At 32.5% G+C, this 17,536-nt stretch overlaps 2 protein-coding genes across 2 annotated transcripts in view; one reads left to right on the top strand and one right to left on the bottom strand.

Moving 5' to 3' along the window:
* Positions 1–1,952: 1,952 nt before the first annotated feature.
* On the top strand, positions 1,953–2,339 carry LOC111639353. The gene has a single exon (XM_023385225.1). It carries the CDS (start codon positions 1,953–1,955, stop codon positions 2,337–2,339), a length of 387 nt encoding a protein of 128 aa, XP_023240993.1.
* A 1,452-nt stretch (positions 2,340–3,791) lies between these two features.
* LOC111639261 (zinc finger matrin-type protein 2-like) overlaps positions 3,792–17,536 on the bottom strand; it is a 31,954-nt gene continuing 18,209 nt past the window's right edge. Inside the window, exons 3-6 of the mRNA XM_023385092.1 lie at positions 11,489–11,559; positions 10,636–10,709; positions 6,556–6,701; positions 3,792–4,092 (exon numbers count right to left, since the gene is read on the bottom strand). Coding sequence (XP_023240860.1) covers positions 3,955–4,092; positions 6,556–6,701; positions 10,636–10,709; positions 11,489–11,559 — 429 coding nt within the window. The 3' untranslated portion in view covers positions 3,792–3,954. The remainder of the gene's footprint in view (positions 4,093–6,555; positions 6,702–10,635; positions 10,710–11,488; positions 11,560–17,536) is intronic.

Consider the following 17,536-nt stretch of genomic DNA (forward strand, 5'->3'; position numbering starts at 1 on the left):
AAAATTTCTGTTTATTTTTAATAAATTATTGTATTTCTAATACTTTTTTTGACGCTAAATAAGTTACAAATCAGAAAAACCACAAATGCATTATTCTATTTACAATTTTTTTGTTTATTGATTATTAAATAACATTAAAAGTATCATTATTTGTGTAATTGAGAAAGAAACTCCATAAGAACAAATTCACTAATGTGAATTTGTGAAAATAAAAATAATAAAAGTTAAAAACAAGCATGTTCATGTTCTGTAACATAATATATTTGAAATCGTTATCAGGATTTGTGATCCTGAAAACATGTCAAAACATCAATACAAGATTAGAAATAACACATTATAAAGAAAAATTTCCATAAATTTTTAATAAACATCCTAAGATATACACAGGATCTTGATCTCACATTGGATCTAATCTAGTTCCTACAGCAAAAGCCAAGTGGGAAGTGATTATTAAACTCCTGTATATTATTTTAACTTTATAACTGCATTTATATTAACTGTATAATTTTTGGAACTTATTCAAATTTCTAAGAGAATGTACTAATTACTTATTCAATGCACTTCGAATAGCCAATAAATTTTATTACATATCCAAACAGTGCTCTATTACTGTAGAAATAGATTTATGTTTTTCCTTTAAAAAATGATAAAAAATATAGTGGAGCATGTATGGAAATATATATACAGTTCATATAATGCGGATTCGTATATCACGGCAAAAAAATTGTGACCATATTCGTATAAAGACAGTAAAAGAGACACGTATAACGCGGTAAAACGTGATCGCCGACTTGTGTCATGATGGGATTGGTCGAATCTAGACCAATAGCGGATATTGCACAAATCGTTGAATTTAAATGAGCAGTGGACCTACTAAAAACCATTTATTATTTAATGTCCATAAAAATTATATTTATATTAATGATGTCTCCAAAGTTCAGCAAATTTTTTGCAGAAAAATAATTTATCAGGAAACACGCGCGCCCCGATTGACGTGCCGCTCCATGACGAAAACAAGCTTAACCAATGGCATCGTTGAATGGTGCACACTCGGTAAGTAATCCTAAAATTTTTTGTTTATAGCATAGTTTATATGGATTATTCCCAAGAAATTATATGTGCTTTGGAAATGTTGAGTCAAATTAGTCTAGAATTGATTAATTTTATGGAAGAAAACCTTTCAAACAACCGTAGTCCATAAAGTGCATACGTGCTGGGCTGTGATTGGCTCATGTATTTAAGGACTTGTAGAACATGAATTTCATAAAAAGTGGAACGTATCTACTGCATTATAGGGGGGTCGACTGTATATACAGGGTGTTTATAAATGAATGGTGCAGTTTTAAAAATTAATAATAAATATATTTATTACCTTAATCTCGGGTATTGACCGAGTTTATGTACCGTCAATGCCCATGTCCCTTAAGGAACTGTGTGATCGGATAAAGCATGCACTGCAGACCATCACGGAGGACATGCTACACCGTGTATGGGAAGAATTTAATTACCATGTAGATGTGTTGTGTAACCATGGGTGCACATATTGAAGGATTGTGATTAATGCATAAAAAACTTGGACAGTTGTCACTGCTTATGCTGTAAGGTTTGCCCATATAAGGTAATAAATATATTTATTAATTTTTAAAACTGTACCATTCATTTATAAACACCCTGTATATACACACATATATACAAGGAGATGCTGAAAACAGCAAAAGCTGTACTATGAGAATAACAGAGAAGATTCCTAGAGTCCATGCACCGTCTGTTACAACTATTAGTATGCTTATTTTGACAACTTGAACTCATGATGGCTGAACCAAGACCAGAATTTAGCAATATTGAAGTGTGTGATCATGAAATTCTTATTCCTACAGGGGAAAGGAGTGCAGGAGATTCTGAGATGCTGGCAATTCTAAGACAGATTACCTTTCTCTTGTAACGATGAAGAAATGGGCGACACATTTCCAAAATGGTCATTTAAGGAAACAAATGAGCCACACATTGGAGGCCCATTTCAACAAAACGGACGAAATATGAATAAAAGCCATGATCTGATAATTAAAGATCATTGCATTTTGGTCAAGATGATTGCCGAAATTTTGCAGATTTCCTGCAAAAGGGTTTCCAGTATAATCTGTGATAATCGTGACATGCAAAAGCTCTCTGCAAGACAGATTCCAAAACTTTTCAATGCAGACCAGAAGTGGAATTACATGATTGCTTCCAAAGCCATTTTGACACAGTTCTATACTAGTGCTGAGGATTTTGTGGCCAAATTTGTGACTACAGATGAAATGTGGTTTCATCACAATGATGGTGAGATGAAGGAGCAATAAAAGGAATGGTATCATAGAGGAACTCCTGGCTAAAGAAGTTTTGTGTCCAGAAATCAGCTAGAAAAATCATGGCTTTTCTGTTCTGGGATGAGAACAGTACCATTCTAGTAAAGTACTTGTCAAAAGATCAGGGAATCAACACCACTTATTACATGTCCACACAGGATGAATTGTAAGAGGTTTTAAAGAAAAAAACAGCATGGAAGACTTAGTCAAGGCATGCTTTTTCTACAAGACAATGCATCTGCCCAGCCTTCAAATCATGCAAAAAATCAAGATTTGAGGGTTTGAATTGTTGGACCATACAGTCTATTCACTGGATCTTACCCCCCTCAAATTATCATGTCTTCTCAGTTTTAAAAAACACTGAACGAGAAAAACTTTGCTTCCAATCAAGAGATCATTGGAGCTACAGAGAGCTGATTTGAAGACTAGGCTAAGTTCTTTTTACAGGGGTTAAAAAAATTGAAGAAATGTTGTAATAAGTAAATAGAGTTGAGGGGTAATTATGTTGAATGAAATATATTGTTTATCAAATATCTCTTTTCTTCTAAGAAAAGTTACAAACTTTTCAGAATTTCTCATATTGTATTTGAAGTGGATTGTACTGTACACTACATGTCAGACTATTTAGTTAAATGTATAAATGCACTTAATTCAACCTAATTACTTTGGCATCCTTTGAAAATATTCTTTTACTATTACTTTCAATATTCTTTCTATCTTCTGAACATTAAGGTCTTCTATTGTGAGTTCAGCTAAACTTGTTTTAGCAAACTGAGCAGTGAGAAAGGATATTAAGATATCTGGATATGATTACTCATGAAAAATTCTCAAGTATCTAACCCAGATTTGAACTGGGTCCTNAGAGATATGACATGTCACGGGGTACGCTAATGAAAAAAGGTTGGGAACCACTGGTTTAAGGGATCACTCGAGGATACGCGTTACGTAATTTTGGGAAATGGGATGATAGCAGAGAGGAATAAAAATAGTGTTATGTAATTCATAGCGACCTTTGTCCATGAGAAACGGTGGAGTGAATAACGGCACGGAACCCATCGGTATTATCTAGAAAATGTGCCCGTTCCATTGGCGGGTTTACACCCTGCCGACGGATTGACCAGTTTTCAGGCTTTTCTTCGTATTCTAACACCTAAATAGGGGCCAGTTTCCCACAGAAGTTCTGTGTAGGCGGAATGTCTTCGAAGGACGAGGGGAAAGAATTCTCCCTTGGCACCGTGTTGCCATATCCAATCAAATTATTTTGATGTGAATTTGACCCTTGTTGTCTCGACGGCCGAATATTTAAAACCTGGTTAATGGGACGCCCTACTAGACTGATGAATATACAGTAGTAATACATTTTGAAACCACATTCTACCTTAACTGGATTAAACTGTTTACTTATATCAGTGTAGTGGATAAAAATTGGTATTTTAAAAAACTAAATTAAAAAAAAAAGTTATATTTACTTCATTAAAAAACATTTACAAAAGCAAAAATTACAATTGTTCTATAGTTACAGGTAAAGATGTGCTTTCGTGTGTATATGTATATGCACGACAATAAAAAAGTTTAAATAATTTTATTTATTTATTTATAAAATGTTTTACTATTTTTTTGATGACCCGAATTCCGAAAATCCCATGATGGCGGCCATTTCTGGATCGATCTCCTCATCTCTGGAGTCGTGCGATTTTCTCTTCCTCTCTTTTCTTTTCTCCCTTCGGTATTCTTTCAATTTCTCTTCCTGAACGAAACAAATTATTTAAAATTAAATCTTTATGTTTATTGTATGGGAAAATATCGTACGCTTACGGTAATATGGCATTTTTTAAACTTTTTGGGCCGATTGCAGAGACAAAGTTTAGAGGCCGACGGCGGTTTACAGATCGGGTAGACCGCTGTTCAGAAAAATTTCATTGCAGAGACGGCGTTTCTCGCCTGCCACAATGTAGACAGCGATTAGAAACAAGTTATTTGACCTATTTTCTAGACTCACTCGACAGCAGGTTTAGAGGGCTTTTCAATTCGAGTGGTAGCTTTGTTTGTGGAAAAGTTTAGATAAAAACAGACATCGTTTCTTTGATAAATGTTGTAAACGGTACGAATCGACAAAATTACTCATTAATTAATTAACTGCTCGGAACAAAAACAACAAAATGAAATACTTTAAATTTGTTTTAAATGTTCCAATTTCGATATTCAAATGGGTGAAGACTTAAAACTACAATTAAATCAGATGCATTTATTTACAATTTGAGTATCGTGTCGGTTATAAAACGTTAATGCATTTCGGGGTCGTTGTACTGTTAAACAAACGAGACAATTTTAATAATTACAGAAATCTGTTTATAGATAAAAAAATGTAATATTAATAATAAAATATTTAAAATTATTCATTTCGACAGTAATAAGATGTCGAAATAATTCCTTAAAAATCTATTCCGAAGACGAATTTCGAATTCGGTATAAATTTTCTAAATATGGATTTGTTCATATTTTAAATCGTATTGGCAACGAAATTAAATAACGAAATAGAAAAGGATTGTCATTAATTGCCGAACAATGATTTTGACGGCCTTAAGCTTTCGGAATATAGCTGACGACCATTTCTGACGTCACAAAGAAATAACCCGATTGGCCGAACGACTCCTAAGACAGGGGAGTAATAGCGAAGTAAGAGCCAATGTTTTGCCGAAGTTCGTTTAGAGAATGGTCAGAAATAGACGATCGTCGTCTTTGCAACGCATTTTAAACTGCGGTCCAGCCAGCCAACGGCTATAGACCGTTCGTTGATAAACGTCGTTTAATGTAAACTCTGTCTCTGCAATCGGCCGTTTCTGTCCTGCTGGCACAAAGGCCTTTTCAGTGAAACTATCTGAGTTTGGTCGGGCCGACGGTGGAATCTTGAAGCCCTGTAAGGAACGAGGCCCCGAGTATCCGGATGGACCATCCCCAAAAAAATTCCGGGATTTTTCGGCCCTCCGGGTTCTGTCCCGGTCCCCAAAGTGATGGGCTGCCACCTTGCGGTCAACGGGGTGTACATATGCTAATGTACGGGATGGTTTATAATTAAACCGACAGTACTCGGAACAATGAGTGGCAGTGAAAATTGATGGTTATCTTAATAAGAATCTGGGAGGAGAATTTGTGAATAAAAAAGTTATTTTTTATGTGACCAGGTAACATTGGTGCAGTAAAATAAAGAAAATACCAAGTTGAACCAGTGACCTTTATTTTAAACATCAAGATTCCGATATGTGAACCGTTAGTGTGCAAAATGTGCCAGAAATGTAATGTGGCAGGGTACACGGTTGCTTGGGGAATGGCTAAAACATCCTGTGTTACCTTTCCTTCTGTTTGGCAAGTGATTGAACATTTCCTTGGTAAACTTGGCTTTTCAAATAACCCCGTAATCAGAGATCCCACAGATTATGGGGTTGGGGGATGTGGTGGCCAACCGTTACAAAACGTTCAAGAAATTAACCCATTCTTGCTAAATGTGATTCTTGCAATAATTGTGTTGCCATACGTACATTACGTGTATGGGATCCATTCTTTGTGAAGGTTATGTAAGCTTGAAAATTTTTTTCGTGCAAAGCTGGGATAATCCTGTGGAAGAGAGTAGTCCGTGTAACGAGCTGCATTCACCAATTTGTACCTGGAACCTCGAAGCACGGTCGCTGCGATGTGACTGGCTCGTGAGAAATATTTTATCTTCCAATGATAAATATTCACTTCCTAAAAAACTGTTTTTCGATTTTTAATTCTTAATTTTCAGTTTAAAGTATTATGCCATTTATTTTCATAATATGGCTGTAAAGTTAGTCGACAGACAAGATTGAATTAAATTAACCAAACTTTCAGAAGTGTACAAAATATTGTAGTCTGTTAAAAAAAATTTAATGTTAGTAGCTTTTAAAGACTTGGAGTCTATAAAATTTTGATTTGCCTCGACGTAAATTGATACTCCTGGGAGAATTGTGCGCGCCCTCAAGAGTATGCACATCTAGGTTGTGAAATGCTGGTCTAAAATATTTATTAATTATGAATTAATCCAAATTAATTGTGTGATTATCATTGAAACTTAGGCAATGGATGTCAACAAATACAGAAATTGTCAAATTGAGAATTCTGAAGTATAATTCATATTATTCTATAAAATTCCTAAATTATTAATATTTCTACCATAAAATTTTTTTATCGGTACCTCGTCTCTTAATTCTTGCATTCGTTGTTCAAAGTCGTATTCTTTTTTCTTCTCGTCTAACTTTTTCCTGTTCATTTCGAATCTCTTTTTAACTTGATCCAATGAGGATCTTTCGACTCTCATGGACATTCCCAAATTTCTTTGATCTAAAATTTATTTTGAAAATAAAAAAATATATATAAATTTTCATATTTTCAATCAATTACGTACTATTTATACAAAGATTAAAACAGAACATTCATCTGTACAATCTAACACCAAATAATTTGAAATATTTTAAACATAAAAATAAAGTTATAAATATAAAGCATTACATCAAAAAATTTCTGTTTATTTTTAATAAATTATTGTATTTCTAATACTTTTTTTGACGCTAAATAAGTTACAAATCAGAAAAACCACAAATGCATTATTCTATTTACAATTTTTTTGTTTATTGATTATTAAATAACATTAAAAGTATCATTATTTGTGTAATTGAGAAAGAAACTCCATAAGAACAAATTCACTAATGTGAATTTGTGAAAATAAAAATAATAAAAGTTAAAAACAAGCATGTTCATGTTCTGTAACATAATATATTTGAAATCGTTATCAGGATTTGTGATCCTGAAAACATGTCAAAACATCAATACAAGATTAGAAATAACACATTATAAAGAAAAATTTCCATAAATTTTTAATAAACATCCTAAGATATACACAGGATCTTGATCTCACATTGGATCTAATCTAGTTCCTACAGCAAAAGCCAAGTGGGAAGTGATTATTAAACTCCTGTATATTATTTTAACTTTATAACTGCATTTATATTAACTGTATAATTTTTGGAACTTATTCAAATTTCTAAGAGAATGTACTAATTACTTATTCAATGCACTTCGAATAGCCAATAAATTTTATTACATATCCAAACAGTGCTCTATTACTGTAGAAATAGATTTATGTTTTTCCTTTAAAAAATGATAAAAAATATAGTGGAGCATGTATGGAAATATATATACAGTTCATATAATGCGGATTCGTATATCACGGCAAAAAAATTGTGACCATATTCGTATAAAGACAGTAAAAGAGACACGTATAACGCGGTAAAACGTGATCGCCGACTTGTGTCATGATGGGATTGGTCGAATCTAGACCAATAGCGGATATTGCACAAATCGTTGAATTTAAATGAGCAGTGGACCTACTAAAAACCATTTATTATTTAATGTCCATAAAAATTATATTTATATTAATGATGTCTCCAAAGTTCAGCAAATTTTTTGCAGAAAAATAATTTATCAGGAAACACGCGCGCCCCGATTGACGTGCCGCTCCATGACGAAAACAAGCTTAACCAATGGCATCGTTGAATGGTGCACACTCGGTAAGTAATCCTAAAATTTTTTGTTTATAGCATAGTTTATATGGATTATTCCCAAGAAATTATATGTGCTTTGGAAATGTTGAGTCAAATTAGTCTAGAATTGATTAATTTTATGGAAGAAAACCTTTCAAACAACCGTAGTCCATAAAGTGCATACGTGCTGGGCTGTGATTGGCTCATGTATTTAAGGACTTGTAGAACATGAATTTCATAAAAAGTGGAACGTATCTACTGCATTATAGGGGGGTCGACTGTATATACAGGGTGTTTATAAATGAATGGTGCAGTTTTAAAAATTAATAATAAATATATTTATTACCTTAATCTCGGGTATTGACCGAGTTTATGTACCGTCAATGCCCATGTCCCTTAAGGAACTGTGTGATCGGATAAAGCATGCACTGCAGACCATCACGGAGGACATGCTACACCGTGTATGGGAAGAATTTAATTACCATGTAGATGTGTTGTGTAACCATGGGTGCACATATTGAAGGATTGTGATTAATGCATAAAAAACTTGGACAGTTGTCACTGCTTATGCTGTAAGGTTTGCCCATATAAGGTAATAAATATATTTATTAATTTTTAAAACTGTACCATTCATTTATAAACACCCTGTATATACACACATATATACAAGGAGATGCTGAAAACAGCAAAAGCTGTACTATGAGAATAACAGAGAAGATTCCTAGAGTCCATGTACCATCTGTTACAACTATTAGTATGCTTATTTTGACAACTTGAACTCATGATGGCTGGACCAAGACCAGAATTTAGCAATATTGAAGTGTGTGATCATGAAATTCTTATTCCTACAGGGGAAAGGAGTGCAGAAGATTCTGAGATGCTGGCAATTCTAAGACAGATTACCTTTCTCTCGTAATGGTGAAGAAATGGGCGACACATTTCTAAAATGGTCATTTAAGGAAACAAATGAGCCACACATTGGAGGCCCATTTCAACAAAACGGACGAAATATGAATGAAAGCCATGATCTGATCCTTAAAGATCATTGCATTTTGGTCAAGATGATTGCCGAAATTTTGCAGATTTCCTGCAAAAGGGTTTCCAGTATAATCTGTGATAATTGCGACATGCAAAAGCTCTCTGCAAGATAGATTCCAAAACTTTTCAATGCAGACCAGAAGTGGAATTGTATGATTGCTTCCAAAGCCATTTTGACACAGTTATTATTAGCTATATTAGTGCTGAGGATTTTGTGGCCAAATTTGTGACTACAGATGAAATGTGGTTTCATCACAATGATGGTGAGATGAAGGAGCAATAAAAGGAATGGTATCATAGAGGAACTCCTGGCTAAAGAAGTTTTGTGTCCAGAAATCAGCTAGAAAAATCATGGCTTTTCTGTTCTGGGATGAGAACAGTACCATTCTAGTAAAGTACTTGTCAAAAGATCAGGGAATCAACACCACTTATTACATGTCCACACAGGATGAATTGTAAGAGGTTTTAAAGAAAAAAACAGCATGGAAGACTTAGTCAAGGCATGCTTTTTCTACAAGACAATGCATCTGCCCAGCCTTCAAATCATGCAAAAAATCAAGATTTGAGGGTTTGAATTGTTGGACCATACAGTCTATTCACTGGATCTTACCCCCCTCAAATTATCATGTCTTCTCAGTTTTAAAAAACACTGATTGAGAAAAACTTTGCTTCCAATCAAGAGATCATTGGAGCTACAGAGAGCTGATTTGAAGACTAGGCTAAGTTCTTTTTACAGGGGTTAAAAAAATTGAAGAAATGTTGTAATAAGTAAATAGAGTTGAGGGGTAATTATGTTGAATGAAATATATTGTTTATCAAATATCTCTTTTCTTCTAAGAAAAGTTACAAACTTTTCAGAATTTCTCATATTGTATTTGAAGTGGATTGTACTGTACACTACATGTCAGACTATTTAGTTAAATGTATAAATGCACTTAATTCAACCTAATTACTTTGGCATCCTTTGAAAATATTCTTTTACTATTACTTTCAATATTCTTTCTATCTTCTGAACATTAAGGTCTTCTATTGTGAGTTCAGCTAAACTTGTTTTAGCAAACTGAGCAGTGAGAAAGGATATTAAGATATCTGGATATGATTACTCATGAAAAATTCTCAAGTATCTAACCCAGATTTGAACTGGGTCCTTTAGAGTAGTAAACATATTTCAGCAATTACAATGAACATTCAGATTAGTAGCAAACACATAAAATCAAACATTAATACTTTGATTGAACTACAGATCTACTAATAAATTTAAAATATGACAAAGGATCTATTAGTTCATTTTATTTAAATGACGAAAACGTAAGTGCATCACGATAATTTCATTTTCTTGTTTTGTAGCATCAATATTTGTTTTTATTTTGAGTGCTTAATATTACAAATCAATGTTCAATCAAGGCTTCTTTAAAACAGGAAAAATGTTAAACTTGTAAGTTTGTTTCTTTTATCAATTAAAAAAAGTTTTATGTCTGTATTAATAAACAATTATTTTTAATTATCGTAGAAGTTTTTTGCTTAATAACTGAAAATGTAAAAAAGTATCAATTCAGTTTAGTTTATCTATTACAGTAAATGAACTTGGATTTCTATAAAAAATTGTTATCTATGTATGTACTGTTCATGTCATTTCCAAAAGTGCTAAGCACACAAGTTAAATAAGCATTAAATCATATTTATGAACAAACACTTACGTTTCTTTCCATTAATATGGTCCAAAAAATTGATAGAATCTTTCACTACACAATCACACACATTACAATAGTACCTAAAAATTAAAATTTGATTAATTTTTATAATAAATAAATAAATAATTAATTTAAAAAATATTTTTACACTTAAGTTTTTAAAAAATGAATTCAATTCGATCACTGTATGTATCTTTTAAGTTTATAATATCTTTTTCTCTTTCTATTAACTAATGGATTGGCTTATGCCTGTTCCTTCATAACTAAGTGCAGTCAAACCTTATACTGTACATCAAGTACCAATGAACAATTGTGAATAGATTGTCCCTGTAATTTTAAATAGTAACCCTACGGTATCTGTGAATTACTATGAGTTTACTTTGCAAATGTCATCATAATTATTGTATTGTGTGACTACAAACTCACATTCAGTTACTATAAATATAATTCTTAGGCATGGCATATGTTATATCAGAATAGATCAGTGGAACTTTTTAATAAGACATTTAAATGGGAATACCACATTTTAATTCAGACTGGATCGGATCCAAATTAGTATTGGGGACTTCATTTAAATGCTTGTAGTGTGTGGTAAGCTTCATTGTTTGTCGATCCTTCATTTAGCACTGCACTCAATTTAAAGCCAATTTCTGAGGTAACAAATACAGAAATGGTCTAAGTTGAAGTTTTGAATGTATACATGTTATATCTAAATTTAAACATCAACCATTATTTGTTTTTCTTCACTAACTAAATAAAGTTTCGGAATTTAATTCGTTTCAAAAATTTTATTTCTCTAATAATTATCACTTTAAAGGGTATTAATTAATAAATTAAACAAAATATAAAGAATACTTGCCCTCCAGCTTGAGATGCTGGCGTAGTTTTTGTAATCACGGTAGTTTTTCCTAATTTGGATTCTAAATCTACCTATAATTAATAAAAAAATAAAAAGTAAAAGAAAAGTAAAGTTTATAGTTATAATTAAACATCATATTTGAATGCAATACTACAATCAAACAGAAAAAGCTTATAATAAGTAAGGATTTCGTTTAATGTTTTTAAAAAGTAATTACCGTAATTTCCTGCATAAAACCAATGGGTTATTTATGTTGTAAAGTCAGTTTGAAAACAAGTGCAGGCTGTATTCTATCAATTTTTGAGGGTTACAAGCAGGAAATTATGGTATATTTTTTCTATATTGGTTATTGGTTATGTTTAAATTTGAAAATGTATCAATGCAAAAAACGTGTATATAAAGCAATAAAAACAATTTCTGAATTAAAATAAATATGTAATTACCACAGAGTATTAGTCTGCTCCATGATCCAATTCAATCACACAAAAAAAAATGAAGAAAGCTAAATCAAACAAGAAAAATAAAGCAGGCACAATATGTCAATCATGCTCTGTGTCGAAACAAATATATATGACACTCAAAATGCAGTACAAAGATGTACAGTTTTACATGTAGTGCAGACAACATTCATAATTTCCAATACAAAGACATTCACATTTCTTCACCAGAACATTTTACATACACCATCATCTCACAAGATATGCCAAAATTTCTTAAACAGGGCATCATATATATAAAATGACATCATTGACCCTACACAACAGACCAATCATGTACCATCCTATACGCTAAATAATATGTATTTTATGTATCACAAATGAAATATATCATACGCAATTGAAAAATAGAAGATATATTTTAGAAGAAACTAAGTTGTCTTCACACTTTTGTTGTATCCAATTACCAGAAACAAAAGTCTTCCTTTACAGAGGCAACTTTTTATTAGAGGTTACACCTCTGCAAAATTATGTAAAACAATACTGCCAACTAAGTCTACTGCCAATAAGCCAATAATTATAAAATATATATGTATAATTTCAACTAAAATGGCAAACAATATTTTTATAGAGTTAAAAATACAGAAGAAACTAAGTTGACTTCACACTTTTGAATTGAAATTATAAAAATATATCATCATACAGAACAAACACAACATTCTCATAGAACAATAAAAAACTGTCATAGAAACCGTATGAAATGCAGAGAACAGTTACTCATAGATTCAATTATTCTATATCAAGTGCACACAAATGTACACATATCTTATGTAGATTACAGAAAAGCATTTGACAGCATCCCACACTCCTGATTATTGTATACATTATATCTATACAAAATACATCCAAAACGTGTAACACTTGTAGGAAACATTGTACAACATTGGAGAACAACACTACATCTTACAACAGTTTGTAATTGCTGATTTTGATGGAATTTTGTGGATGTGCTCTATTTACTTGTACTTATACTCTACCAAAACCCAGAACCCACTATTGAGATATTCTTGAAATAGTTAAAATAAGTTTTCTAGAATCATCAATCGTTCATGGGAAGAACAATCCACAAATTTGTACAGTGGCATTATTAAAATGCTGCATGAAGAGCTTCAGTTTTTCAGTTTGATTCCCATATGCGAGATTTTTTACAATAATAATTTAATGCAAAACACCTCACAAAAATCTTGAAGAAAGGTGATTTGTACTCAGAATTAGAAATGTCATTGAATCCATGGAAGAAGGAAAACTCCACATATATTAGGATTTCAACAGGCCAAACTCATAAGAGCATGCATAAATGCCAAATAAAGACTAACAAAAATATACAGAGCAGATTAAACTTAGCCACTCAGCAGTGAAAGACGGATATATCCATCCAGGGCGATCGTATGGCAGTGGTGAAGGACGGATATATCTGTTAAATTCTTTTACGGGTATTGCCAAAAACTACCGCAAAAAAAAAATTCACCTAAAAAAATGAATTATGTAACAATAAAAAAAGACTTTTCTTTACTAGACATAACTGTTTACAAAATCTTTTTCTGAAACGGCAATGAGAAAAAACGCAAAAAAAAATGCTTTAAAAATTTCCCATGTTTATTCTCCATTACTACGGGTAGAACCATACCTGACTAGTCCACTGTTGAAAGGTTAATACTAACACCACAGCTGAATGCAAAACATACACACTGTTCCAGTACTACATATTCATAGAGTTATACATAGGATACACAAAACTAAAACCATTCCAAAGGAAAACAGAAACAATATTAATAAAACATAATCACACCAGTAAACCTCTAAAAAGAGGGAGGACGAAACCCAATATCTTAAATCTTCAATATGAACAAATACAAACACTGCAAGAGGTTTTCTACAGAAAACAAGAAACATCAACACAAAGCTGTAACTTTTCTAGACAGAGATAACACACTGTGACCTACACACAACACTGACCTGAATCTAACACAATACAAAAGAGACACAAGCACAATAAAGTAGTTCTGGATATAGGAGTCCACAGTAGACGTCTTAAAATTCTCAGCTAAGTTCATGTCGACAAAATTGCATCATACTGCTTCATGGATTTCTCTTTGGAAACACAGAAGAGTTCATGATTGCCATACAAGACCAGGCCATAATTACAAAAAAAAAAAAAAACTACAGGAAGTATCAATATATTTTAAAAGACAACATTTATAGAAATGCCAGCTCTTCATGCTAGCATTTTCTATAAATGTTGTCATGAACAAAACACATCAGTCTGCAAGCTTTTGACACACATTGAATACTTACATCAAAATAACCAAATAGAAAATATACATTAAAACTAAAACAATATAACAAAGGTATAACTGTATTTAAAGGGTGTTGTACATGTAAGGGGTCGTCCATAAATTACGTAAGGGCGATTTTGGCCATTCTAGACCCCCACCCACCCCTATGTAAGAAAAAGTAATATTTTCTTTGATCCCCCCTCCCCTTCCCTATCTTACGTAATATTCTGGCATGATTTTATAAAAAGATTTTAACCAAAAAAAATTTTTTATAAACCTTAAAAACCTTAGGTCCAAAATATATAATTATTAATTAGTTAATTAATATGTACTATTANGGATTTGTTCATATTTTAAATCGTATTGGCGACGAAATTAAATATCGAAATGGAAAAGGATTGTCATTAATTGCCGAACAATGATTTTGACGGCCTTAAGATTTTATTTCTGAATAAGCTTTCGGAATATAGCTGACGACCATTTCTGACGTCACAAAGAAATAACCCGATTGGCCGAACGACTCCTAAGACAGGGGAGTAATAGCGAAGTAAGAGCCAATGTTTTGCCGAAGTTCGTTTAGAGAACGGTCAGAAATAGACGATCGTCGTCTTTGCAACGCATTTTAAACTGCGGTCCAGCCAGCCAACGGCTATAGACCGTTCGTTGATAAACGTCGTTTAATGTAAACTCTGTCTCTGCAATCGGCCGTTTCTGTCCTGCTGGCACAAAGGCCTTTTCAGTGAAACTATCTGAGTTTGGTCGGGCCGACGGTGGAATCTTGAAGCCCTGTAAGGAACGAGGCCCCGAGTATCCGGATGGACCATCCCCAAAAAAATTCCGGGATTTTTCGGCCCTCCGGGTTCTGTCCCGGTCCCCAAAGTGATGGGCTGCCACCTTGCGGTCAACGGGGTGTACATATGCTAATGTACGGGATGGTTTATAATTAAACCGACAGTACTCGGAACAATGAGTGGCAGTGAAAATTGATGGTTATCTTAATAAGAATCTGGGAGGAGAATTTGTGAATAAAAAAGTTATTTTTTATGTGACCAGGTAACATTGGTGCAGTAAAATAAAGAAAATACCAAGTTGAACCAGTGACCTTTATTTTAAACATCAAGATTCCGATATGTGAACCGTTAGTGTGCAAAATGTGCCAGAAATGTAATGTGGCAGGGTACACGGTTGCTTGGGGAATGGCTAAAACATCCTGTGTTACCTTTCCTTCTGTTTGGCAAGTGATTGAACATTTCCTTGGTAAACTTGGCTTTTCAAATAACCCCGTAATCAGAGATCCCACAGATTATGGGGTTGGGGGATGTGGTGGCCAACCGTTACAAAACGTTCAAGAAATTAACCCATTCTTGCTAAATGTGATTCTTGCAATAATTGTGTTGCCATACGTACATTACGTGTATGGGATCCATTCTTTGTGAAGGTTATGTAAGCTTGAAAATTTTTTTCGTGCAAAGCTGGGATAATCCTGTGGAAGAGAGTAGTCCGTGTAACGAGCTGCATTCACCAATTTGTACCTGGAACCTCGAAGCACGGTCGCTGCGATGTGACTGGCTCGTGAGAAATATTTTATCTTCCAATGATAAATATTCACTTCCTAAAAAACTGTTTTTCGATTTTTAATTCTTAATTTTCAGTTTAAAGTATTATGCCATTTATTTTCATAATATGGCTGTAAAGTTAGTCGACAGACAAGATTGAATTAAATTAACCAAACTTTCAGAAGTGTACAAAATATTGTAGTCTGTTAAAAAAAATTTAATGTTAGTAGCTTTTAAAGACTTGGAGTCTATAAAATTTTGATTTGCCTCGACGTAAATTGATACTCCTGGGAGAATTGTGCGCGCCCTCAAGAGTATGCACATCTAGGTTGTGAAATGCTGGTCTAAAATATTTATTAATTATGAATTAATCCAAATTAATTGTGTGATTATCATTGAAACTTAGGCAATGGATGTCAACAAATACAGAAATTGTCAAATTGAGAATTCTGAAGTATAATTCATATTATTCTATAAAATTCCTAAATTATTAATATTTCTACCATAAAATTTTTTTATCGGTACCTCGTCTCTTAATTCTTGCATTCGTTGTTCAAAGTCGTATTCTTTTTTCTTCTCGTCTAACTTTTTCCTGTTCATTTCGAATCTCTTTTTAACTTGATCCAATGAGGATCTTTCGACTCTCATGGACATTCCCAAATTTCTTTGATCTAAAATTTATTTTGAAAATAAAAAAATATATATAAATTTTCATATTTTCAATCAATTACGTACTATTTATACAAAGATTAAAACAGAACATTCATCTGTACAATCTAACACCAAATAATTTGAAATATTTTAAACATAAAAATAAAGTTATAAATATAAAGCATTACATCAAAAAATTTCTGTTTATTTTTAATAAATTATTGTATTTCTAATACTTTTTTTGACGCTAAATAAGTTACAAATCAGAAAAACCACAAATGCATTATTCTATTTACAATTTTTTTGTTTATTGATTATTAAATAACATTAAAAGTATCATTATTTGTGTAATTGAGAAAGAAACTCCATAAGAACAAATTCACTAATGTGAATTTGTGAAAATAAAAATAATAAAAGTTAAAAACAAGCATGTTCATGTTCTGTAACATAATATATTTGAAATCGTTATCAGGATTTGTGATCCTGAAAACATGTCAAAACATCAATACAAGATTAGAAATAACACATTATAAAGAAAAATTTCCATAAATTTTTAATAAACATCCTAAGATATACACAGGATCTTGATCTCACATTGGATCTAATCTAGTTCCTACAGCAAAAGCCAAGTGGGAAGTGATTATTAAACTCCTGTATATTATTTTAACTTTATAACTGTATTTATATTAACTGTATAATTTTTGGAACTTATTCAAATTTCTAAGAGAATGTACTAATTACTTATTCAATGCACTTCGAATAGCCAATAAATTTTATTACATATCCAAACAGTGCTCTATTACTGTAGAAATAGATTTATGTTTTTCCTTTAAAAAATGATAAAAAATATAGTGGAGCATGTATGGAAATATACAGTTCATATAATGCGGATTCGTATATCGCGGCAAAAAAATTGTGACCATATTCGTATAAAGACAGTAAAAGAGACACGTATAACGCGGTAAAACGTGATCGCCGACTTGAGTCATGATGGGATTGGTCGAATCTAGACCAATAGCGGATATTGCACAAATCGTTGAGTTTAAATGAGCAGTGGCAGTGAAACTA

Source organism: Centruroides sculpturatus, unplaced genomic scaffold (genome assembly GCF_000671375.1).
Source record: "Centruroides sculpturatus isolate CEXI.00-Female unplaced genomic scaffold, Cexi_2.0 scaffold186, whole genome shotgun sequence".
In the NCBI taxonomy this organism is placed as follows: domain Eukaryota; kingdom Metazoa; phylum Arthropoda; class Arachnida; order Scorpiones; family Buthidae; genus Centruroides; species Centruroides sculpturatus.

Excerpts from the sequence above, each read along its gene's own strand:
- LOC111639353 (XM_023385225.1), top strand. The coding sequence starts at position 1,953 with ATGGGCGACACATTTCCAAAATGGTCATTTAAGGAAACAAATGAGCCA.